Consider the following 27,834-nt stretch of genomic DNA (forward strand, 5'->3'; position numbering starts at 1 on the left):
ATTATTCTTATATCCTCGAGTGTAAACAGTTACAAATGGAATGCTAGCAACCTTCTCCTGCCTAAACCACAGCTGCAGACTTGTCCTTAATCAGGAATCCAACCACTTAATATTTCGGAATTTTAGCAGTTCACCTGCTTTAGACTCTTATGATACCACTCTTTAACTGGGGGGCACTTCAACACATTACAGCTAGAATGACAAGTTCAAAGTGAAGCCTGTTCAGCAACCCTTCTGTAACTAGGCTGATACACAGACTTAAAGAGAGATTTAAACAACCAAGACAAAGGGTGACATATTCCAAAGAACTGCCTTAGTTGTTCACTAGATTACAGCAAACTGTGTAACCATAGCACTCACCTAGTAGATATTCAACATGTACATATCATAGTATCAGAAATGTAACTTCTGACTCTTTGAACTCTTGTTGTTATTGTAGAATAACAATAAATATTGTTATTCTATAAAATGAAATTTACCGTAAAAATCATTTGCCTAAGCCCTTCTGAAAGTTAAAATCAACTCCTTTGTCTTGGATATGCTTGTAATTTCAAATTGCTATTCTTTGGTGTCTGTAACAGAAGCAACATAGTGTCAAAAACATATAATCAGAAAGTCTCTCCAATTCTGGACAATAATGCAATATGAGGCTGGATATTAATAAATTTTAAAAAGCTGACATTTGAAGTTTCTTTTTCCAAAGTTAACTTCTGGTTTTGAAGCCCAAAAAGTCCTGAAAAAAATAACATTTTATAATTAGCCAAGTCATTACTAATTTCAATTATTTACTCTCTACCACAGCAGAAGTACCTTCCCTTGACCCTCTGCAAGTTTCAGCGCATTGCAAGACTGAGTAGTATATTTAGGTCTGGCATGAAATTCTGCCATCACCAATTTTGCAATTGATTGGTACCAATCTCAACGTTCTACCTTTCTGATATAAATGCTAATCACATATTTCTCACTATCTTCTTACTTGAGGCAAATCTGGCAAGGACCCCAGCATCCAGTTGTCTGCAGTCTCAGGAAGGGGAAGCAAGGGGGTTGAGGACTTCTCTTTTCTTTTCCTTTCCTCCAGTTTAGGAAATGAGAACAGTACAGTGTGCTGGCTCACACACATAGGTTAATGGTCTGACACCAAATACCTGAGAGTATTCTCGGGATGTCGGCTTTGGGAACTGAAAATTGAATAAGCAGCAATAATGAAGTTCCTTTGCACTCCCCTGATATCTCTTCTTGTCATCACATATGATGACTTTCAAAAGTCAGTAGCTTTCTACTACTTTTGCACAAAACATAAAATGAGGCATTTACCCTCTGCCCACAACACTCCATGGGGTGGGAGGGGACCAAATCCCACAAATAAACTCTCGCTGAAAACCAGCATTTCCACATTCTAAAATCCATCCAAAATAAAGCCATAGGATTACTGAACATAAAAAAGCTAATTTCTCCTCATTTTAGCAATAAGGTTAAAGGCCTCCCATTAAGGGAAACCCAGATTCAGAATACACAGCATTTGATAACCTGACTTTTTATGGACTCCTTTACACACAATATTTTTCATTGACACCTTTGCTTCTTTACATTCCTTATTCTCTTTGGTAAATCTGTTGACTGAAATCCCCTTAATGAACTGCTTTAACCTGTGTTCTTTCCCTTGCAACACATATTCCATTTATTTATTTATTGTCAATCACAATAAACAAGTTGAAATCCATGTAGATATATAAATAAAGATGGGAAGGCTCATCCTAGTTTTAGATAAAAGAATTAACTCAGAAGTGAAAATAGAAACAGAAATACTATATTCATTTTGTGCATATATATATATATATATATAAAATTTTAAAAACAGTATTTAGTGAGTGTGCAGCAAGGTGAAATATGAAGTCTGTTCAGACAGTTACTCAGAAGTACTGAAATATGCTTTCATGTGACTCTTCAGAGAAAACAGTAACATTTTTTTTTTGTTCATTTTCTTGCCTTAGAGTTTTACTGTAAAATGAGACAATACAGCAGCCACCCTGACAGAAGAAAATCAAGTCTTTACAACTCGAAACAATACCCTCTGCAGTAAAATACAATTTCCTCACAACAACAAGTACATGATACATATTTATTTGGATGTTAAGGGTAATTTTTTAAAAATCAGGAAAAGCTGAGTGAGATAACTAAAGGTAACTAGATTCACTGAGACCAGAATGTTACTTCCAGAGACTAGGTAAAGGCAATAGCAGCCCTTTCAGGCTTCTCTAAAAAGAAATGCCCAGGAAAAGAGTACTTGTTTCCCCCAGCATTATGTATGACATACTATAACAGAATCACAAAAGGACCACAAGCTGCCACGCTTGATAGCATACGTAAGCATTTGTAGAGAAGTCTGGGTAAAAAGCAGTACAGGAAAATGAGTAAAGGATTTTGGTATGAGAGCCAGAAAATATTAATCTCCAACTAGAACAAGAATGATCACGTCAGCAGTATTCTGGTAGAACTTTCTCAAGTGTGAATTGTTAGGGATAAAGGAGGAAGGCAGCCAATTCTTTCACTCTCCTAAGGCTCAAGCACCTCTAACAGTTCATCTGGACTTTCTGATTGTTTGAAATATTTCATGAAAAATGCTCACAAAGACAATGTAACCATCTTTTCTACAATGACTAAACATCAATAACCAGCACAGAAGTGGAGAAATTTTATCAGGCTGCAGCAATTCTCACTTGTACTCACCAGTCTCAAAGGAAAATCTCACTCTGCAAAAACACCTAACAAACTGCTTGTGGGTGCACTGCTACACCACTCTTCAAATTCCACCCATTACAGTAAGCCATAAAGTCACAATTTTGAAGTTTTACTATGATAGTTCGCACTTTAAAATACAAAGCCTGTATTTTAAAATACAAAGTCTACCCGGGTCTGTAAGTGGACGTGATCTTTGGAGGTATGAAAAGTGAGAAATGCTGCAAGGGAGAAATTCTCTATACTGACATGCATTTCTCACCAAGGGCAGAGTGCATAGGTAACAGAAGAGGCATAAAGTTTTCATGATCAGTCCAAAGAACTGAGATGGGAGCAACTGTGTTGCAGTCAGCTCTTCTACACATCTTGCAAAGTATCAGCATGAATAATACTTCATTTGCTGAGTGAATGTTCTTTCTGTGTGATTCAATAGATGAGACTGTTTTGTGATTCAAGGGATTAATTTTGGAACGCTGTACCTCTGGGAACTTAGTGACTAAAGTGGCACTTTGCAAAAAGAAAAAAATGTTGATGATCTGAAGAAAGTGATGATTTATGCAGTAAAAGTGTATTCTGCCCCATTTTTGGCAAATTTCCTTGAAAATTATCAGTGTGATGTGACAATTAATTTTCATGAGTAGGGTCCTTATACCTTATGATTCCATCTTCCACAGGTCAAATTTGGAAACACTTCCTCCAATGATGCCTTCCTATTTCATGTAATTCATTTCAGCCTTTAGTCCCCAGCCTTATTAATCTATTCTTTAATGCCTCTCAATCATTTCTCCCTGCTCTGCTTCTACTGCAGCAATTGATGCTTTATTGAGCAATACAGTCTCCCCCATTTTTCCCATTTTATCTCCCCATTCATACTTTCATAGTCAGGCATCATCAACATTCTTGTATATGTAAGTATAAAGCACTGATTTCTGTAAACTATTGTTGCTCTGATTATTAATCACAGTTAAAGCTGATTTAGGTTAACATTTCACCACAAACCCTGGATACATAAATTAACATTTGCTTTCATTCCTCCTCTGTCTCGAAAAAATAATTCTAACATGATACCTGTGTTTTGCAAGCTTTCCCCCCCCCCACTTCTGTGTTACTCGCAGAGTGTGTTACTTCAGAAGACTGAAAATTATAAAATAATTTATAATACAGCACACTATTTTAAAAAACGTATTTTGCTCTATTTGCGTTTCATACAGAATATGTACCAATGTATGAGTTCTGAGGTGTACTGAGCCAAACTGAGCACATATCTGTACAACTATGATGGTAACTGAGGATGAAAATACAATAGGATCCACAAGAGTTCACTGTTAAATAAAATTCAGTGACAAGAGACATACGATGAAAAAAGCCAGAGATTACTTTATAAATAGAAGTGTGGGAAAAAGAAGAGATAGGAAAAGGGGCAACAAGCTGAAGAAGTTCTATCACATTTACCCACAGAATAAGATCTACCTTTACAATAAATTTCAAAACAATTACTTCTTCCCTGTTCCTAACAAAATTTACATTTTGGCAATGGACAGGACACGTGTGAATAGAACACAAACCACACTATACCTTTAGTACATACTTCAAGATTTTAAACACTTTTCCTGGGTTTTTTTCCAACATGCATGTTTTAAAAGTTACAGATAGATTTATTATTGGACTAGACAGCTTGCATGACAATGAGGTCCATTGACTTTAAAAGCATAGCTGACGAGCTGACGGTGTTCTCTTCTCAGCATCACTTTGTGGGTTTCTTTTATTTTTAATGGACTTCATAAATTAAAAGGGAGATTAATCCTTGTCTTATTATAGGGAAAAGTAGATTAATTTTAGTTCCATTTCAGGCTCAGCTTATTGCCTGAATTTTCAAAACCTTTCAGAAACTTTAAGACAGTACCAAGACCTTCAAAAACACTCAAAACCTAGATGTTTCAACATTACTGAGTGCAGAGGTAGCCTCCCAAAACTACTATTCATACAATATTTTTTATGTCTGTTTTTGATCTAGATGAGTAAGTCTTCGGCAGTACATCTCAAATTCCTCTTTGTTCTCTCAGCTTTCAAATGTCTGGTGTAAGTCAATTATCATTTTGAAAAGGCTGGACTTCAGTATTTTTTTAGTATAGACTAGTTACCATCTGAAAATACTTTGTAAAATTTTATGCCTGTCTACCCAGCTGATTAAAACATTTTCTCCCTTTTCTCTATTAAGGCTACTTACATTATCACACAGGAGGCTCTTATTTTTGGTGCCTGTTGCATTACAGTCGCAGGGTTTGCAAATGTCAGTGGCTGAAAGATCTGCACCTGCTTGTCTGTAATGGAAATCCTTGCACAGCTCACAGTTCCTTCCTGCATGAAAGAAAGGTTATGCATTATGGCTTCCAATTCATTAAAATTAGCTGTATAATTCAAAATTAAAGACTATTCCTTTGAGAGAATTCTATAATTTTCAGGACGTCCATTTTAATGCACCTTTCATCTCTACCTGCCAATTTAGTGATCCAGAGCATATGAAACAATGAACCTGTTACAAACTATGTTTTACTCCATTAAACTTCCATCTGTTATATAATACCACACTTATATAAAAGCTGTGCCATGCAAATGCCTATACATTTTTTTTTGAAAAATTGAACCTGAAACTTTTCTTTATCTTTACTAGATAAAGCCAAGAAAACTGAAATAGAAGAGAATTTTTAAAGTATTCAAATGTACTACCAACATTGAATAAAGAGATTTATTCAATAAGCAAGAAAGTGACATTAGAGAGAAATTTGACAACCTTTTTAGATATTGTCTGTTAAACCGGTCTAATAAAATTATATTTTGAATTTAAATACTCTAGCACATGTAATGGGAATAGCCTTGAAACCATATATTTTAATTATTTATTTGAATGTGTTTTGCATTAAAGTTTTTATACAAGATTGGATTCAATTTTACAGTATTTTCCCATGGCTTAAGAGTTGACACCACTGTTGTTACTGCACTATCTGAGTGGTTTAAAAATACATATACATGAGTATTTATTGGACTGTCAGCCATAGAGCATTACTAATTTCAGCTGACACAAGATTTAGTCAAAAAGGAGCAGCAAAATAAACAGTCCATTCTCTTTGACTTACCAGCTGTGCTGTGCTGACAGTTATCACAAACTCCACCACCGCCTCGGTGGTGCTCCTGAGGAAAAGGATCCATTGCTAAGTCATAGTGGCAGCTTTCTGCATGGCCATAACACTGACATGGTTTGCAATTATAGGCATGGACTTGGTCACCTGGACGGAAAGGCTTGTCATTGTACAGTGGCAAACAGCGATCACACTGAAATGAATCAGAAGGAAAAGAAAATGCTGCTTCTCAGACATGAATATTTCTTCACCTCACAAGTTTACTAATACAATCTCCATGTTCATATTTTTGTCTATGTGTTTTCCCCAGTTTAAATGTTAAAAATATTTTGCTTGGAAAAAAAGTGAAAAAGCACAAAGGGAAATAACAAACCAAACATTTTAATTATTATTTTAACATTTCAAGTAATTTTAAAAACAGAGTACCAAGGAAAGTGAGCAGAAGAACAACATTTTAAGAATTTAGATACTCAACACAGGCTAATGTACTGAGATTCCAATTTACTTGAACCTTTAAAGGTGCAAAACGGTGCTTGGTATGTTTATGGCACAGAAGACATTCACTTAATCCATACATTTGGATGCATTTTAAACAATGACTGTTCTTTAAGTTTCTAACATTGTAATAACTCTAGTTTCTACTACTATTATTTGACCTTGAGAGGGAAACAAAAGAAACAAAATATATTGCAATCATAATTTCTGTCTTTCAGAAGGAATTTAAATGCTTCAAAATAAGTTACTTCTGTTACATATTTGGGCAACTATTTTCTTTTTCGGGTAACTTCCTTCTTAATCTTGAGAAGCATGCTCATCTTTCTTTAGGGCTGTTATTCCAAATAATATTATAAATATTTTTTACTTTTTAGTATGTCTGTATCACCTATACACTGAAAACTAGGAAATTGCATTAAGTATCTAAACTGTTTCACTCACAGCTGGTGCTGGAAAAGCATCATTTGTGTGTAAAACAATCTGAATTAAAAACCATAAGCTTAAGATAGTCCAACAATTGCAGACCAGTGACAAACGATAACAAAAGACACTTGGGAGAGAAAATGAAATTACAAGAATTTATCTATTGAAATTTCATTTGAATACTAAATAAAAAGTAAGCAATAAGATTGCAATAATAACTGCACCTTTTTCTAATCTGTTAAAAACAAACCAAAACCACACAGTATCACCACAGTGAGAGACAAAAGGAGTTTTCAGTATGAAAATTAGCAGGGTTTCACTTGAGATCTTGAACTCAAGCCTTTGTTTATCAGAGCAACTGGTGCCTAACTGTGATTATCTCACTTCAAGTGCACTAAGGGCAACACCTTGACCATAACTGTTCACAAGTTACACAGCTCTACACTATTCAAGTCCTTCCCTCAGTTACATCCACGTCCCCTCTCTCTCCTCATTGAGAAAAATCAGCATTACACAGCACCCAGCAACACAAGACAAGAGGGTTCATTCAGGCATGGCACAACTTGGGAAGCACAACAAAGAAACAAGCTACCAGCCAAGCTATCCAGCTCCCGCAGCTCCCTCCTCCCAGCATGCCCATGGAAATATGTCCTCCTTGAAAGGAAAACAGTGCAGGAATAGCTATCAACCTGCCAGCCCTGAGTTTCCATTTGTGCATGGCCAGCCATACAGCAGCTGAAAGCATTCATCATCTCATTTCAGATTTAATCTTGGATCAGTTACTTATGCACACCTGTGCTTGCACCTATTGTTAAATGACACACAGGCATGAAGGAGTATGAGAAAAAGATGGCATCTGATTACATAGCAAGAAGCCTCTTTGAAACATCTCTTGTTGTGTGACTTTTAAAGCTTTGACAAAACTTTTAAAAATCATAGAATTACTAGGTTTGGAAAGAATCTCTTGGAAAAGATCATCAAGTTCAACTATAAACCCAACACTGCCAGGCTCACCACTAAACCACATCCCTGAAAGCCACATCTACACACTTTTAAAGATTTCCAGGGACAGTGATTCCATCACTTTCCCTGGGTAGCCTGTTCCAATCCCTGGCAACCCTTTCAACTGAAGAAATTCTTTGTAATATCCAATCTAAACCTTCTCTAGCCCAATTTGAGATTCTTTCCTCTTGTTCTTCACTTGTTACTTGGGAGAAGAGATTGACTTGCCCCCTCTACAACCTCCTTGGCAAAAAAGCAGTCATTCAGAAGTTGGCAATGAGTGTGAAATATTTGTTTTTCTAGTAGTTGTCACACCTGCATGCAATAAAAATGGGCTGTACCCCCACATCACCCTGCTGTTTGTCACACCTTTATTAGGTTAAGAATTGCATTTAACTTCCAGACCTCCAGGGCTTAACTTTCATGTTTGGTAGCATTATGATGTACATGTTGCCATCTTCAGATCTTCATTCACCAAATCTCAACTCTGCATTTATCCCAAACATAGTAGTTGAGAATTGCAAATCAAGAGATTTAGGGTTTGGTTCTTGGCTACCACATGGAAAATGAAAAAGTACATTTCCAAGAAGCCCATGGCAAGGTTTAGCAGTAGATTTACAGAAGATGTTAATGCTTAACAAAACCAACATTCCTCTGTAATTGTAACACACAGAAACATGCAGATGTCCTTGTTCTCAGTTACATCTAGGCTCTTCAGAAAACATCTTAAATATATGGTTTTCCTTATGGCCAATAATAAGCACACCTTCTTATATATAGTATCTGAACTTCTCACCATCTGTGAAAAGTTTACTGAGAAAACATAACATGGAGCCAGGTGGCCAAAATACCAAGCCTAATTTGGCCCAATTCATTAGTCTGAAACTATGATTAAAAACTGATTTCCAACAATGCATTTAAGATGTGTTTTTTTACTAAAATTATTATTAGAATTTTAAAAGTACACTCCTATAAGCACTGTTTTTTTCTCTCTTAATAATTATACTGGAAGAAGAAAAATAACCATTATGCTAAAATTTACAACAGAGAATCCTGTATATAACTAGTGTCAAAAATGGAAAAAAATATCACTTAAAGTATACTTATGGTACCACCAGTGACTTGAGCCTAAGCCTTTATATACCAAGTTCATTTTCAGGCCCTAAGAATTTTGTGGACAGTATCTCTGAAGAAACAGTTAACAAATATCCAAAGAAATACTTCAGACAGCAACAGTAAAAATACTTTAAAACTTGCAATAAGTCATCATTAACTAGAACCTTTTATTCCAACACTTTTTAAATATCCTGCTGCTTGCCTCTCAGTGGCATTCTTTTATATATATATGATTTTATGTGGAATTAATTCCTATTCTTCCTTTTTGTAACCTATGTAGGAGTTTACAGCCCACTCTGAAAGCTCAGTTGCAATAAACAGTGTACATACACACCTACAGTACTTATACACATGCTTCTGAAATGCACGTTATCAAAAGTACACAATTTAAAAATCTGGTAAAGTGACACTGAGGCTAGAATGCCACCTTCTCAGGCATTTTGAAATGCTGACTTGTCTTTGAAAAGCTCTATTATGTATAGCATCCATGTTTATTTATGCTGCCCTCTAAGTGTTGACTGTAATGGGATAATTAATCATATACAATTCTTTCCTTCCTACAAGATCCTCTTCTGTATCCATCCACCATGCTCTCACTCCATTTCATTTCCTTAGCCAAATAAATATGGCTTCTAGGGAATATCTATTCCAGATAGCTTTGCCATGCTCTAAAGACAGTTTTGATTTCCTCCTGGCTTTCACCAGCACCCTCACCTCAGCATCTGAATATCTACCAAGACAACACATGAACTACATCTGTCTCTTGTCAACTCCCCAGTGATCAAAGAGCTTTTAAACTTAAAAGCCAGGTTTTACTAGAGAAAGAAAAAAAAACCAAAAAAACAAAAAAAAAACACACAGCCAAAATTGGAACACTAAGTCACTAAGTGACTCCAAGAGACCAAAGAAGACAGAATAGAAATGAAAGGTGTCTTATGGGGTTCCATCCCAAAGCTCCGTGTACCAAAAATTGCATTTTTTGCTGGCCTACTTGTTTCTGCAAGTGAGAACTCTGTTATTGAGTCTACTGTAGTTAATATTTACAGCTCCTCATGTACTATTTATGATTAATTCCAACATCTAACATGATATAGACTGACCTTTAACTAAGGTTTACATAGATTCTTCTGTAACAATATGAAACATCTTACTTATTCAATTCTCGATAAAACAACATATGCCATATCCACTTCTCAGACCTCAGATGTTTCAAACCATTATGGAAAACTCTGAAGACCTGAAACCTTTACTGCATCCAGTCATTCTCTCACTTCCATTCATATCTTCTCAAGCATTTCTCAGAGTGGCTTTATTTATTTTAAATTTTCTTTTCTATTATGATTTCTATACTTATTGCTATATATTTTGCCATTACCTTTCTCTATTAAGTTCCATACAGTTGATTTAAAAGAGGCCCTGACGTTGCAATGTAAGGCCAACCTTGCTTGACTCTCTTGTTCTTTCAAGAGCTGTTTCCAGCTCATCATGTCACAGCTTGGGAAGTTTTTGAACATACCTTTCCTCAAGTCTAAAAGCTAATCTTTGCATACAAACATTACCAAAATCTGGACTCCACTCTCAGCCCCTCAGTTTCCATTTGTAAAAGGAAGAGCTGTCTTCCAAAGCTGGACCCAAGGCATTCAGAGAACAATGTGTTAATGAAGAAGCTGAACATTTTTTTCAGAAAATGAGATACAAGCTTAGTGAGGATTAATTTCCTCTTTTTTCATAACCTGGCCCCTCAAAATTCACAAATCATTCTTAAGCAACCCCTTCTTCTCATCATCTCAGATTTCATAGGAACATATTTCAACATGATTCTTACCAAAACGGAACTCAAGAAAAAAAAATCCAGTTGGTATTTCAGATTTCATAATATAGTGATGCAAATACCTAAACTAAGATTTCTATTTGTAATACTTACGCAGATTTTTCATTTCTGGTATTGCTTTGCTGCCCAACAGCTAGCCAGATGTAAATGCCAGATAAATTCAAGACAGTAATTTTAGTTGTATTAAGTGTAAATCTGACAAGGACATACTCTGCCATATGTAAAAAGCTTTTCAATGATCTCTGATTTCTAGTAAAAGACATTGAACAAATCCATCCTAAAGCCAAAAATTTTCTTATAGCCCCTCAGTTGTGGCGACTTACTTTGCTAATACAAAACTTCAGTTAAAAAAAAAACCTGCTTGCCAATAGTGCTATTTCTTCTCAAAAATATTTTCTTTTTCTCTACCAAAAAAGTTGTATTTGGAAATTTGCTTCACCAAATGCTTACTTAAACCAAAAAATATATAAATAAATGAATTTATTTTTACAGTTCCTAATTCACTATGATGGGAGCTAAAGAAACAGGTGTAAATCTATCAGACAGAGTTTTATCATTGCCAGTGACAATCAAAAATCAGGATGGACTTTTGTTTTAAGTGTTAGCCTTACCAAAAAAAGAAAAAAAGAAAAGAGAAGAAAAAGAAAAATATTAAAATCTTTAGGCTGTTTGGATTCCATATAAATCTTTGATAAAATTCAAAGTAGTTAGTGATATATTTCAAAATACTAATTCTATTTTATTACTACTGCTATTTTATTTCATGTTTAATAGATACTGAGATGGTTATTAAAGAATGAGAAAAATAATTAAACAACATCCTTATTGTACTCTGAATTAATACAGTTAATTCAAGCACTTCAATTATAGTTACAACGCATATATGCCAAATCAAAGATGTGACACCCAGTGGAACAACCCATTAACATTGACAAGAAATATCTGATAAGGCAGATACATCATTAAAATGTATTTGGTTTGTTTTCACAAGGTAGCATAAGTCTTGCAAGAGTGCTTGGTGAACTTCCAGTTCTTATTAAATATTTATAATTAATCCTTACAAAGTAACATTTCACAATGTGTGTTCTAATTAAAGGGACATTGTCAGCTTGAATTTTTTTTTCTGATTTGACCCATCTAAAAACTTGCAATTTCGGTTCAAGTCCCATTTAGACTGGATATCCTACACTTCTGCTTAAGAAATGGGAAAACTTAAAACCCCTATGAAATTTTACAAGAATCTTTCACACAATCATGAGCACAGTATCAAATGCTCTGAGGTTACCTCTCCTCACTCTGCTCCTGCAAGCACAGACTGCTTGGGGCTTTTTTGATGTGTGATTAGTCTCCCCGTTGCTACTGCTGTTGCTACTCCACATAACCCCTTCTTAATTTTTAGAAAGGCTACTTCCAAAAGGCATAAATGTAGCAAGGAGTACATCATGTTCTCACAATGGAAATCTAACACGTAGTGAGATTGAGGGATTCATTCCTTTGATGTAGCTCATTTTTTCTTAACCTCAACTTTTTTTCCTTTTTTTTTCCTTTGAGATAAATAATTAATCTAGGGAATCTTTTCTTTGAGCAAGTTTTTTTTTTACTCATACATCACAGTTCTGCTTTTGTGAAGTTGTATGCAAACAGCTTCTAAGAAGTGGTACCATTGAGCTCTCCTCCACATATTTATCTAGAATACTATGACTTACAGTAATCAAATCCACTTTGGTTCTTCCATGGCCAAGAATTATAAAACTGTTAGAATTACAAATGAAAATTACAATTTTGCATTTGTAGTGCTTTGGATTGCATTATTGACCACTTGAACTCTTTGTTTCCTTTCAAACGAAACTAAATCGAAAGCTGAACTCCAGGGCTTTGCTTACTGCATCCCACCTGTTGAATGGGTCTGGAGTCCACAGGAGCAGACTAAAATTACTATGGATAGTACCTTCACCCTACAGGACTCTTGCTACTTGCTACAGCAGGCAGAGACAATCTTTATTAGACGCTCACAGTCTAATCTCAGGTTTGCACCTCATGTTTGAAAGTGGTATAATCTCTAATAAAAAGTCAAATCCCTGAAGACAACACTCCTGATGGTCTGCGACGGAATGGCTTTTGGTGAGGGTGGAGAGTGGAATACATCTTTTTCCTTAATTGATATGAATCTGCCACAGAAAGTTTCCCTCTGAAAGACAGGCCTACACTAACACACACATACACTAACACACTCATACTAACACACACTCTTTCCCAGGTCTGAAATCCCAGTGCTGAGGCTGTTCAGAGGTGGCACAGACAGACGAAGATGAGACTCACATTATTTCCTTCTGTATAGCTTTCCTTGACACACAGACACCTGTATGGTTTCACAGCTGTGTCACAATCATCAGCATGGCCATGGCAATTACACCTGAAAGAACAATAGGCGGTGTCAAAAGTTAGAACGTGAAAACACATCTGTGCAAAAACATACTACACAGTCACAAAGTCAATTTTGTGTATTGCATAGCCTGGTTCTTTATGAAGAACAAATAAATGTCACTGAAGAGAATGTTCTTAGGTGCAGTAAACTACAAAAGATTACTTCACTCAATATATTTTTAAGCATCAACAATTGCTTTTGAAGAAAGTAAAAACCAGCATGTAGTAGAGCTACTCTTGCCTTATATGATATGTGATGAAAACTGTATTTCAGTATGTAACATTGATATGTAAGTTTTTATTAAATAAATTACAATTATTCATCAATATTAAAACTTCCAGTGTGGCTCCAGTTTTTCAAGAAATCTTAACCACATCAGGAATAATTCTGAATTTTAACCCATTTTATCTCTATTAAAATTTCCAATTCTTACTAAAATAAAATCTGTATAGGGTCTTAATTAATAGTCAATAACCATACCACTCTACCTGCAAGGCTGCTCTTCTGGAGGCATGACACAGCTTTGCAAACTACAGCTGAAATTATCTTACTGTAACATCATCACCAATGTAAAGCTGTTTTAGTAAATGCATTATCATAATACATCTAAATCAATAATCAAAATATATTAATAAGATAGAAAATTTTAAAGTAAACAAGACTTCTAACAGGGCACTTCCTCTCAAAATGAGAGCTACCAATATAATTTCAGGAATAACAATATTCAGGAATACTTACAAATCTGCACCATATGCTTCTTGGAAACTATTTCATTGCCAAATTTGCATATTATTTCCGGGGCATAATTAGTCCCTTCACAAGACAGCACACTTATCATATACAATAAAGTTGTCAGTCACAGATAGTACAACAGTTTTACTGACAGCTACCCAATTTTGAAAGGAAAACTCCAACTAAAACAAAGGAAGAGCTCTGCATGACTGCTAAAATTGCCATGTCTGGGAATCTATAGCTTGGAAGACTAACTGAAATAAAGCACAAGCCATTGTTTCAGACATAAGCCTTTGCTTAGAGGCATTGGTAATTCCAAGGAAAGGATTGCTTTTGACAAATTTGTGTAATAAGTACAATTAATTGTAAAAAAAAATGTGAGGAAACAGTTTTACAAAACAGAACACCAGTCATTTCCAACTTGATATACTGCTTCAGACCAAATTCCTTTCTCAATCATAGATGTAAAAGCAAAACAAGTAGATCGAATTTTAGGCAGGTCCCTATATGCCATGTAGAGTAACAGTCAGAGACAGTGCTGGATGTGGGAAGAATCACATAACACTTACCTTCCACTGACTGTAACTTCATTAACTCCATAGTACCTATGCCTAAAATTTACCCAAGGTTCACTAGTGTGATACTGGCCACGGAGATGAATCCTCACTTGTGTAGCTTTCACAAATTCTTGAAGAGATGGAGTATTATAAAAATCATTGTAACCAGGTCGGTGATTTGGTTCCGGAGTAAGAACACTGAAAGTTAGATTACCACGAGAATACGGTGTAAAGCTGTTTAAAATAGAGAGGAAAACAAATTAAACTCAAAATATTACATATTTTACAGATTCTAGCCCCTAACATACTGTTTCTCAGACAGGGTCTCAACTGTAAATGGTAGTTTCATGCTTTCTGAGTAAAAATTCTTATGTCAGTGGATTTCCAGTCACCAGAATTCAAGATGGGGAAAAGAAATGTTCTCTATATGACTGTTTTGTCGGTTAAACTACCATGCTCTTCTCCAGACCCAAAATTTCCAATTAAAAGTAAAGCCTTTACCAGGCAACTTCAAAATATGATTAAAGTGTGATTGATACAGTGTCACCTGCACACATTTTCAAGAGATTTAACACACTCTTCTTGAGAAACACGAACTAGGCTTGAACCACATAAGGAAAACATTCAGTCGACTAACAAAATAATTAATAGGCTTACGTTGTTAGTAATACACCTGCTAAACACATTAAAAAAACATACAGAAACAATTGTTATATTTTGAATTCCAGAGTCACGGGACCATATTATCAGCTCCTCTGATGATATGGTTAGAAACACATGCTACCTTCCAGCAAGTGAAGGACAAGATAATGTGATGGAAAGCAGTAAGACTGAGAATAAAACCACATATTTGAGCCCAGGAAGGGGAAGGACAGTCCTGAGAATTCAAGTAAAACTGAGTAAACAAGTAGATACAAAGTGCACGTTTGCACAACTTGGTACAAATTATGTCATGCTGGTCTGTGTACTAGGCAGAGTTTAGCCTCTGGAAGAGAAAAGAAAGTCTGCTTATTTGCACACCTACATGGGATCATTAAAAATAGATATTACATTATCACATAATCACCTGGCACCTGACATGCAACACTCAAAAAATGTCACTTGAAAATATGTCAGTTTTTGAAAGATGAGATTTCTAGTTAGGCTAGGTCTGCTGAGCCAAGCTCTTCTGTCTTCATGAAGGATCTTTGAATTTCCTGAGTTCCTAATCCAGTTCAGTGCTTCACAAAAATCTCAGTGGAATATATCTGTTTCTCTGGGTGATTATGCCTTCTCTTTCCCTCCACAGAAAACTAAATAAAGTATATTTTTTCCATGTCGTATAGAACTGTAATGGAAATGCTTAGACAGGTACAAATGGCAGATAAACAACACCATGTTGGTATGGAAGCATCAGAAGGAACAGCAGAAAGATTGTAAGGCTGATGGCAACTAGATAAGCAGGTCATCAAGATTTTAGGGCATCTACATGCAGTTTCTCAGGAAAACAAAGGAGATTCTAAAATAAGGGGCAGCCAATATTCAGACTAAGCAAAGATTCAAGCCTCTGATAGGGGGATAAAGGACAGTGAGCAACTCCTAACTTACATAGGTGGTACAGGATGGAGAAACAAAAACCTTAATCACTTTCATTTCCTAAAGGACACAAAAGAGAGTCCATTCAGTACTAGCATGTGATCACCAAAACAAGAACCATCAAGTAACGGTAAGGATTTCAAAGCCAAGGTCGTTTGTCTTCCATGTAAATCCAGGGAATCCTAGATAGACCACTAGGACACAAGGACACTGGTGTCTAAATCCTGGACAGACAATCTGGACATGTCTTGGCAGCTACAAGTTTGTGGGTATGAAACAAAGAGAGAGAAACAAGTTTTGTTTTACAATAAAATCCTCCAGGGAACTCTGTTACACTGCTGACATAAATTTGGGGCTTTGTTCCAACAGTAGCTCCTCTTTAAGCACACAGAATATTCACCAATATATGTCTTATCACTTAAAGCTTTCTGTACATCAGCTGTACCCAAAAATTATTCATTCATATCATTTCCTATCATCATTTACATTTTAATTGAAGGGGAGAAACTGTGTTGCTTAGAAAACAGTCCATTTATTTATGGAAACAGTCCATATTTAACTCCTCTGCTCTTTTTTAAAATTATACAAATTCATATTTTGGGGTTGAAAAAGGTATTGCACCTCCCTTATTTATCCAAAAACATCTGTCTTACTTAAGATATTTCCCTTTTCCTCTACCCTCTGCTTCAAAGATCAGCAATAAAGCTCAGATTTCTTTCCAGAAGAATGGTGTAACTCAAATGACCTTATGCTCCTCTCCTCAGAATACTGAACTCCTGGAGAACAGACAAAGATGCTGACACTTGAAAAGTCTTAGAAAGGTAGAAAAAGTGGGGGTAAAAAAAAAAGGCAAAGTACCTACAGCACCTGGAAAAGTATTTTCTCACTGATTTCCAGCCAAGTACTAAACAAATCTAATACTGACTGGCATCTGAACTCAGGCAAGAAATAATGCAGTTGAATGTATGCAGGGGCAAAATTTCAATTATATATATGTATGTGTGCATGCACAGGTATGTGTGTGTGATAAGGTAACATATTAACTATTATGTACATTATACACTATATATAGTAAATGTATATTTTATATATTATACAGCTTTCAATTTTCACATGTTAATTGAAAGTAAAAGGGCTTGCAATGTATTTCTAAATGGTAATAATCCTTCTTGCCTCTCCTCCCAGAGTTTTATATCACTTCTTGCTTAGAAAGATGAGAAAGCTTCAAGATACCATTTTCAACTCATTTTTTACATGCATTGCATAACACTAGCAGGGTTGAATGACTGGCTTTTGTACTTCAGTCTGGCCTCTTTCCTAAGCTTCAGAACAAGTTGCCCTCTCAGAGATCAGAAGGTAAACTTCCATATTTACTAGACTGTTTAGAACAATGTTATATTAGTACCTTCCTCCACTTATCCTCTCAGTGTTCTGCAATTCTACTGACAATAGCCATCAAAAAACTAACAAGTAACATTTTGAAACTCTGCCTCAAAAATAACAGAGGAATCAATTGACTCAGACTCATAAATTATTAAAATCTGATAAAAATTACAGGAGACTTTTTGGCAATTTTGATTTGAAAGGTCATGTTTAGGATCTTTGATATATTCAGCAATCCATAACAAATGACTGTACCAAATTAAAAGATTCTATCTCATTGGGACATATCAGTGAATCGTGTCAGGATGTTACCTGTTCAAACCATCTGTTTTATGCAGATAATACTCACTCATACCTATGCATCTGGAGACAGTTGACAGAATCTGGTTTTTCCAGAGATCCATTGTTCTCCATTTCAAAAATACTGCAATTTCTAGCAAAATATTGCCAGTCTTCCCATTCTAGATCATCTCTTTTTTTCCTCTCAATTTTTATTGCTTCAGGGTGTGGGCTAAAGAACTGCAGTATAATATAGAATACCTACAAAAAGACAACAAATTTATGAACTGATATTAATGGCTAAGTTGTAAAACAATGAGAATGTAAACCTTTTTTTTACTGTAACTATACAGTCTGCTTTACCACTCATAGACAGAAGTAGCCATATTTCACCCCACATATTCCTAACTAAAGCCAGAGAGAATCTTTTTTGTTGAACAAGCTCTTTGATTTCTCAGACACTATCAGACAACTACTGAACTACTGCATCAGAACTTTACTTTTTTTTCAAAGACTGAAAATGCACTACAAAGTCAGGTACACAATTTGTTAAAGCCATGTTATTTTGGTAAAAATTAAAGTTGTAACTTTGTGGTGCCAAATATTCAACAAGTTGTTTGTCTGACAGCAGGTAAGTTTTTTTTTTAATTCTACATATTTTTAGCTCAGAATCTCATCAAATACCTTGTTTTAAACAACACTTCCCTCAGCATACTGCTTAAGCAGAAGTGTGTGTATCAAATAAGCAAAAGTCAAGAGTTTCACATTCATTTAAAATCACTTTTAACTAAACAACAAATGTTTACATACGTAGCCAAAGCCTGTCATCATATTCTTTCCCTACTCACCAATAATTAAAAAAGAATAGGCCAGAAAGAATACACAGAAATTTGGTGAATTCCCTACTGTGAATGCAGCCCCTGTTCTGATATGTCCCTGTTTCCAAGACATCCTGACATTCTTCAAGAGCCTAGTGGAGGCTTAGGAGCAATATGGCCTCTTCAATAACTACACCTGCTTATTTTCTTCTTTCCTCCTGCATATGCCTTGGGAGGATAATCTATCACCTCCAGAACATCTACAAACAGAAACACCCTCTAATATGTCAATGTGCATTTGATACATTAAATTTCATTTATCTGCAGTCAGTTTTCTACCAGCAGGTACAAAACAAGCACCTTAAGTTTTAATAGAAATTAAAATAAAAGTTGAAATTTACAAAAGTGGAGTTAAGAGACAACAATCAGTTTCCAAATACTGGTGCCTTCACACAGGATCAACTCTTGTGTTTCTACTCTAGATTACTGCTGGTTAAAACAGGCACATCAAAAGAGAATGCTGAGAACCATAATGCATTTTGTTGACTTTTGCACTGTTACATGCCAATAAAGGAAACTTTCTTCCTGGTCCTCTAAGGATAACATTTTAAAGCATAAGGTTTGAATATCCTCAAAATTGCAACGTGATATCTATAAAAATCTTTTCTTAGTCTTGTTTCAATAAATGGCAAACGGCATCTTCCCATTACCTGATACTGTCCATTTTGTAAATCTATTGTGATTGAAACACCACGATCCAGACCTGCAGTATTAGCAAACACAGATGAAATCCAAGTGGTCCCAATGTCATTATCATTGATGTAGTGGAGAGGGTGGGCTTCTGCATCCAGCCTCAGCACCCTGTCATTAGTGGTATCATCTGCACCATTAGGGATGCAGTACCTCTGTATCAAAGGATGTACCCGGGGGTGACTTCCAGGACAGCGGCACTCAGACTGCGTATGAAGATGAGGGAATTTTCCAGAGAATACTTCCAAAATGTCTCTGTCACAGCATAGAGAATAGTAATTAGATACATGACAACAAGAACAAATGTCACTTTGTGCATCTAGGTTCATAGATTAAACAAAATTCAGGTTAGATTTTAGCAGAAGCCCTAAACTCCTGATGTGAACTCGTAAGAATGGGGCACTCAGATAGGAGTGAAGGCTCCCCCCAAGGTCTCTACATCATCAACGGTAGCAGTAGGCATCTTCAGAAAGTACCTGTGAAGAACCATCCTGGAGCTCCTTCCATTGCCCTTGGTGTCTGAAGAGCATATGGAGTTCTTCAGACACCAAGGGAAAGAAATTCTTTGGTAAGAGGTCTAAAGCTAAACAGATTAATCCCACCATAGATGCAAGGAGAAAAATTCTTAACATTTTATTGCAGCATCATGTCTGACTCCAATCAGCAGTCTGGATTCTGTTCTTAAACACACCATAGTGCCAATGTACTGCCTGTAACCACAGTGAAGTTCAGTGTTTGCACTCAAATCCTCCCAAAAGACCAGCTTGAACAATATCATATTGTACCTTAGGAAATCTGGATAGAAATATTTTCACTTTTAGTTAATTTTTATGAAGATGTCCCTTTTTTAACTGCAATCAACCTAGTCATGTCAAATCATTGAGATACTTCAGTTCCCTCTGACATCAGCATCTGCAATAAATACAAAGGTAGGTAGGCAAGCAGATACATGGATGAGATGAACAGTTCTTTATCTGCTCATTGCTGATACAAAGGAAGGATTTTATGAGTTTAGAAGAGACTGAATTTTTTTATTTAAACCTTGTAACTTTTCCCATTTTCCTACTTGATCAGTAAGAACGTAATTTTGTGTGCTTATTAAGCAAATAAATACTTGATAGCTGCCACTACAGCTTTCACAGAACCCAGAGTTACACAACTTTTTACATATCCACAGCCTAAATTAATTGGTATGCAGGCAAGACTTTTCCTCCCAGAGACTTTTCCTCCCAGTTTATCCCAGAGAAACATTTTGCACCATGCTATTTGTGGATATAAAATCAAATCTAGAAAGACATCAGTAGGTAAAAACAGTCTGTAAAATACCTTAATTTTCAATTGTTAAGCTTTATTCATTTTACTGACCTAAATTGTAGTTCAAAAGATTTGACAAGCATTGCTCTGAGAAATACAACCACCGTGATTTTCATAAAACTTGGAATTCAGATTCACATTAATGCTTCCAATTCACAGGAGCTCAGTTCATCATAATGTCCTGCAGACAGCTGAGCTCTGAGGAAACTGCTCTACATCCTATTGAAAGACTATCATTAAGTAGCCTGAAGGTCTGCAATTCTGAGTGTCATTGTGCACAGCCTCCCCGGAAGCACCAAGCAGACAAACAGGACCTGACTACTTCTGGCCAGCCTGAAACGACTGGATTAATCCAGCATGAGCTGGATAACAAAGGTAACATCTCTGTGTAATGGGCTAGGAAGGGAGGCTGGAGGGCAACAGAAATTGCAGTGGCAACAGTAATTTGGCCTCAGGAACACAGGAAGTCAAAGCAATTGCCCAGGGCTCTGTGGGCTGAGGGAGCTAAGTCATTAGTGGCTTATGGTGACAACTTCGTCTGAAGAGCAAGGGACAGTGGCACCTCAGGGCAGGGGTGTGTGTGGGGGGCAGGGGAGCACCAAGACTACCTGACAGGGACACCATGGGGAAGTGAAACCAGAGGAAAGCAACAGCTAAGAACGGGGAGCCAACCTTCCAGCCACAAAGCCAGCATGCCAATCCTAGGAATGGCTGTCCTGCCCATCAGACTGGCATCTGAGTGGTCCAGTTTTGACCCTGCAGCTCCCTTCCTTGCCCTACTGTTTACACACAGCTCGGGGGAAGCTTATCAAGTCTCATCCACCAGGACTAAGCTTATCAGCACACACTATTATGACAGAATTACGATGAGTAGGTAACACCTAGACAGTTTATAAGCATTGAAATCTAGCAACTGGATCTACTCTCTGCAGAATACATACTAAGTCAGGTTGTAGCAAGGACAACAATAACAGGGAGAGCACATATTTATTACAGTGTTTGCTTCACTACATATACACTACACACACCACTACATACATCAAGCCTATTTAAGCAACAGTTCAAAAGCAAAACACATTCAGTTGTTGAATTTATTTTAACTCAAGATTTTTTAGATTAAAGGTAATCTTTGAAATAAGGCTTAGGGAACTACATCGTCACAAGCAATTATCTAAAGGAAACATCTGAAAACCTCTACACTTTGGGAAATAAGCATATTGTTATCTACACTTCTTTCTCACCATACTCTTATTTTGCTACAAAAATAAAAGTTCTTTACCTGTTTGTAAGTGCCACTGAGTAAAATCGAAAATCTTGCATTCTTCCAACAAATTGCTCTAAACCTAAGGAAATATACTATAAATAATCTATTGAGCAGAAGGCAGCTTTGCACTGCATGAGAGCACCTTTAATTCAGCACTCAGAAATCTCTCTTGCACAATTACCCCTCCTGAATGAAACCATCTTGGGCCTGGACAAAACTATAGAGGGCAGTGACTTAATTTTTTTGATAAAAAGAATGATTTATAATAACTTTATAAGAACATTTTGTACCTATCTCTTTTCTGATTAGAGAGGTGGCACAGGGACCGGCTCATTAGACAGAAGTAATGAGCCAGTCCATGTGCCACCTCTAATTAGAGAAGAGATACAGTAGGTACAACTGTACCTATCAATTTATACAATAAAGATAAAAAGCATTTAAAAAGATTCCTTTCTTTTACATGATTATTAGCTATCCACCATTCAGAATCAAAATCACAACAAAGTACATTTCCAAATACAAGCTTTAAGAAATGGGGAACAGACTACTTTCTTGCCCAAAGCCACAATAAAACTGTTTATGGGACATATTTTTAGAACCAACTTCAAATTGTGCATGTTCCTGAAGAGCAATAGTTAGTAGTGTTCTTATACCTACAGAGCCAAGAATTAGTGAAAAGTAACCAAACATCCCCCACTGTTCTTCAATGATCATGTCATGAAATAGAACATATAAAACTCTACATGTAGATGAAGAGTAAAACTTTCAGGCATTACTAGAGGCTGAAAGATTCTCATTCTGCCATGGTTTACATGAGTATTGATAAAATTGAAGAACACAGACAGCCAGAAACCTTCAGCTCTCTTCCTGACTCTGCAGAGAGAGTAGTCTAGTCGCCATGCAAAATTCCATTCTGAAACAGAATATATATTCCCTATATTTACTCAGAAAAACTACAGGCAGAAATTAGTGGAACAAGTCACTTTACATACATGTTTTAGAGAATTCAGGAAAACCCATCATATAAATTATTATCATCTACCAAACATTAATCTATTCCTATACATAGATGTTTGGTAGATGATCATAATTTATTCTATCTTCAAGCCAATCTTTTGAGAAAGATAATTGAAAAATACGAATTTTCTTCCACAGTAAGGTATTACTTCTCACCATATATGTAACTTAAATTACTCACACACTTCTTTTAACCACATAATGTATATTTTGATTATTCCAGTGCATTCCACTAAAGTACTACAAGATTTACCTGTGAAGCTTTGTCCAATTTGCAGAGTACCATCATCATCAGTATCTATAATTGTTCCCATAAGAGTCCTTGAATCAAAAGCTGTGTTATCATCTTCCCAACCATTCAAGAAGAAACTAATTCGGCTGTGATGCACCTATAGAATCAAAGGGGCAAACACATGCTTTATCATGCAATCACTTTAATTTCTCTACATTTTTTTGTCTATCGCTGATTAACTGGTAACATTACCTCAGGCCATTTGTTGTGTGTCTTTATTTTTGGTGCCTACTGAAGCAGTTACCTCTTTTTCATTAACATATCACCACTCAGATGCAGAGGGTATAAAATTTCTACAGGGGTTAAAGAAGGAACTACAGCACAGGGATCTGGTGGAGATGGAGGGGAAGGGAGGAAAAGAAGGGTGGGTGTTTTTCACAAGGTACAAGGCTGGTTACAGCTCCACCACCACTTTGGGCCATGGGCACATGTTACAGCTGTCACAGCTCTTCTCATACATCACTTCAAACAGGCCTCAAGGGGCTGCACACCATGCTCAAGATAATCAAACACAGGCCTCCAACAGCCCCCAAAATGCCTCCCTAGCATGCTTCTTCTACAAGGGCTGAAGGGAACGGTATAGGAACTGCCTACATCTGCTTTACACCCACTGGGTAATTCCCTTTCATCCAGGGAACCCTTGGCTAGGAATATGCACTCAGCCAGCACCCCAGGGCACTGTTTTCTGCAAGTGCTCCCTTTCCTGCCAATTCATTTTAAATCTGAGCTAACGTTCATAGAAATTCTTTATGGCATTCTCCCAGCTCCACAAAGTCACAAGATGCTGAGCTTTGACAAAGTTGAGGGTTTTTTTGCATTAGAAATGCTCAGACTTCGGTTATCCAAAATTAGGAAAAGTTTAATAACATGGGAGTACTTCTCAGCCTTACATTATATGAAATTCAGTATTCTCATTTTAAAAATCCAGGCCCACACAAACTGAAAACCAAAAGTATTATGGCTATATTCAGGTTTCCATTAATGAAATTAATTATAGAAACTAAGTTGGACTTACCAAAAATTTTTATTTCAGTAAGTTTATTTGCAAAAAAAATTAAATTACTTGGGTTTTAGCAATGTTTAGCTTTCATAAAGCTTTTTTCACATGATAACTTGGTAGCTTTAAACTTTTGAAACACCATTTTGCTGCTGCCAATTAAGAGAGTAGTATTTTAATTTTGTAGGTACATATGCCTTGTGAATCAAGTCTATCAAGGCAAATAAAACTAGAGTGCTTTAGCCCATCTTGACAGTCATGCCAATCAAAAGAAAATAAACCTGGAATTACTGCTTCCATAAGAACAATACCTATGTGAGGACACAGAAGGCTTACAAGCCAGAATAATTTGTTGCAAAAAAAGGAAAGACAGAACTTATTTTTCAGTTAACAAAATATCAGCTTGAAAACCACAATATAAGCACACACAATACTACTCTGATAATAAAATCTTTCAAATTTCAGACCAAGATAAATGGACACTATTATCTATAAATCTGAGCTCAGATGATCAGCATCTGTGCCTTGAGCAACATGAGCCTATCAGCATTTTAAGAAAGAAAACATGAAATAAAATGGAGGGGTTTGTTTGGCTTTTTTTCTTTTGGCTTCACACAAGATTGTACAAATGAATTTTTCCTCCTTAAACTGCACTTTCAAACATAAACATGTATGCTGAGTTTTATTGCCATTTCCAGATTCAGTCAATATTTCCCAAATTTAGACAGGAATATTTATTGCCCTTCCACTGATGGAAATTTGAAGGCTATTATCATAATTACTAAGCCTTGAGATTTGTTCAAAAAGTTATTGCATATGAGTTTCACCGCTCAAAATACATCTCTCCATTTTAAATTATTTTTTGTGTTGACACATCAATGACCTAAATATAACAATTTCTTTATTTAATTTTAATACAAAGCCCTCTAAACATCTGATGCCCTATTTGCAAGAGCCTAAGTATACGTATATATTGTGGTTACATTGCATTTTTTCTGCATCACATTTTTTACAGCCTGTTACTGTCATTTGGTGTTTGACTGTTATCATCATAAAAGATACAGGCTTTTCTACTTTGTTATTTGTAGCATTATCTCATGTTTTACAACATCTTTGCACAACATGCCTGCACATGAAATATAACTAGTGAAAAGTTCTCAGTGGTATTAATGCATAAAAAAGAATGTGGTTCCATCTCTACTGTCTTTACCCAGCCAAAAGCTGATGAACAGCCAATTTTCCTTTATCACATTAGCACAGCCATGAGGGAAACACATTTGTTCTAGTCAGCTACACTAAAGATACTATTACCAATCTAACATATACATGTTTTATATCAGCAGTATTCTCAGAGTATGAGGGAGCCAACAATATATTAACACTAGCATGACAGTTTATTTAAGAAAAGAAAATTGTCTCTGTAGAGGGACAGAAGTTAGAAATGTATGGCTAAAGCTCAGTGTCACTGGTCTAATAAAGGTAATAATTCTTAAGCTTTCTTTATAGCAGGTAACACTCCTGTGGCAGCTCTGTCATATCATTCAAATAAAAATGTTGCCTTTTACAAGTTTAAGAGTACCTTTATTTTTAGTCAGATATGAAGCATGTTCCCGCTTTCCTGTTTCCACTGTAAAACATTTCTAAGGGGAATTCAGAAATGGGCATGCTCACCCCCATCAGCTTCTTGAAAACTTACTGTCTCAGGCACAGCTTTATAGGACCTAATTCTGCCTCCCCCTGTGTCAAGCAGAGTGTTCACCTCCATGCACCCCATACTAAAATCAGGGGGTCCATTCATGACTTAAGAGTGACAGAATTGGGCCCTAAGTGACCAGGTATTTTTACTTGTTGAAAATAGGTGACTAATGACAATTTTAAATCTCCCTCCCCCCTCCCCCACCACCAATCTCTTTGTATTAAATAGGATTTAGAATAGTTGGGTTTAATATAGCACATCCCCAAGGTAGCCCTAAGCACTTTACAATGCTGAATTGGATATCAGTAGTGCAGTGACTGTGTAAGGCAAAGGCAGCAGTCATTATGCATTTGGCAGTAGCTCAATGTAATGATCCCCCTGCTGGTTATTAAAGGGGGTATGAATATCTGACATGGGAGGAAAATGTAGGAGGGAAACCATGTGTGGTATAAAAAATCCCAGTGGCTCTCCACTGTGGGAGGAGAGGAGGTCTCAAAGTTTGGTGTCAGTTTAGACTAAGCTAAATATGAAAAGGCTGGCACCAAATGGGCTGTTTGATGTAGTTATTTAAGGTCTCCTGACCGTTAGCATTAAATTCCATACAATAGCACAGAACTAAAAGACACTTTCTCTCCTGACTAGGACAACAGGATTATTCCCCAGTTGTCCTTATTAATAATGTTCAATAACAATCCGCCCCAAGAGAGTAACAAGAGATGGGTAGGAAAGCTTGGCTGTGTGGTTGTGCAGAGCACAGGACCAGAAGCCTGGGACATCAGCACTCTAATCCCAGCTCTACAACCACCTCTCACTCCTGTGCTTCCCCATCTGTCAGATACAGCAAATCACCTCTCAAGGAGGTGGCAAGGATTAGTTACTAAGATCCATTTGCTCTGAAACTACATCAGCATCTGCCAACATAGAACCTAATACCAACTCCAAGCAATGGAAAATCCATTTGATGGTGAACTGAGGTGGTGAAAGATATCAATACTCTTTCCTCTAATAGCACTCTCGGTGCGATCTGGAAGAGTTTCAAAGATGAGAGGTACAGGGCCAAAGAGCTGACAGGCAAATTCCTTCAGTGCATCCCAAGTTAAGCTTATAGCTCTCTAGCACAAACAAGCTGTGCATCAGAGACAGCAATACCAAACAAAAGCACTTCCTAGCAAGGAAAGCTTCCCTGCCATATGGGTCACAGTACTGCAGAATCACAGACAGGGTAAGGTTGGAAGTACCACAGTGGATCATGTGGTACAACCTCCCTGTTCAAGAAAGGGTCATTCCAGATAATATATGGCACAGGATTGTGCCCATGTTACTGCTAATGAGACAGGTACAGGAAATTTATTATAATTTTATTTTCTTACCTAAAGATCTGTGCTCTTCAGATCCTACTCACAAAAACACAACAATGAAATTTAACATGAATTTTGCCACTTGGTTTGGATCAAGTAGAACTGTCATGCAAACAAAAGCCAGTATCTTCACATATTAAGTGCTAACAGAAGTGCTAACTTCCACTACATTGCAGTAATCTGTGTGGCAAAAAAGAAACATCACAACCAAATACTCCAGAGCAGTTGCACTGGTTAAGAGACTATGGCAAAAAGCAGAAGCTCCTTGACTGAAGAATACCATGGGTTCTTTCTTTCTCTTTTTTTTATATAAGCCTTCTATTGTACTGATATTTATAGGTATAATGCATATAATGTATAAATAAAGAAACAGTCCAACAGTTACAAGTAAAGAGTATAATAGATAGAGTAAAAATATGTAGTAGTACAATAAAAATTAACAATATGCTTTTTTCAAATAAACAAAAAAAGCCTAATATTCCTCATTATCAACACAGACATTTTGATACCAAGTAAAAGACACAGTTATACTGACTCCACTTTTTTGAACTACAATGACACTTTCGAAGCTGAAGCCAGTTTGGGGGAGTTCTGAGACTACAATCTACAAAGTTTTGGCTGTCACATAATAACACCC

The 27,834-nt window shown here is 36.4% G+C and overlaps 1 protein-coding gene across 1 annotated transcript in view; it reads right to left on the reverse strand.

The window, feature by feature from the left end:
• USH2A (usherin) overlaps positions 1 to 27,834 on the reverse strand; it is a 374,541-nt gene that overhangs the window by 320,103 nt on the left and 26,604 nt on the right. Inside the window, 8 exon segments of the mRNA XM_063152181.1 lie at positions 4,964 to 5,094; positions 5,871 to 6,066; positions 13,060 to 13,153; positions 14,467 to 14,688; positions 17,768 to 17,952; positions 19,220 to 19,514; positions 21,853 to 21,916; positions 23,108 to 23,243. Of these exon segments, the coding sequence (XP_063008251.1) occupies positions 4,964 to 5,094; positions 5,871 to 6,066; positions 13,060 to 13,153; positions 14,467 to 14,688; positions 17,768 to 17,952; positions 19,220 to 19,514; positions 21,853 to 21,916; positions 23,108 to 23,243 (1,323 nt within the window).

This window comes from Melospiza melodia, chromosome 3, assembly GCF_035770615.1.
Source record: "Melospiza melodia melodia isolate bMelMel2 chromosome 3, bMelMel2.pri, whole genome shotgun sequence".
NCBI lineage: Eukaryota > Metazoa > Chordata > Aves > Passeriformes > Passerellidae > Melospiza > Melospiza melodia.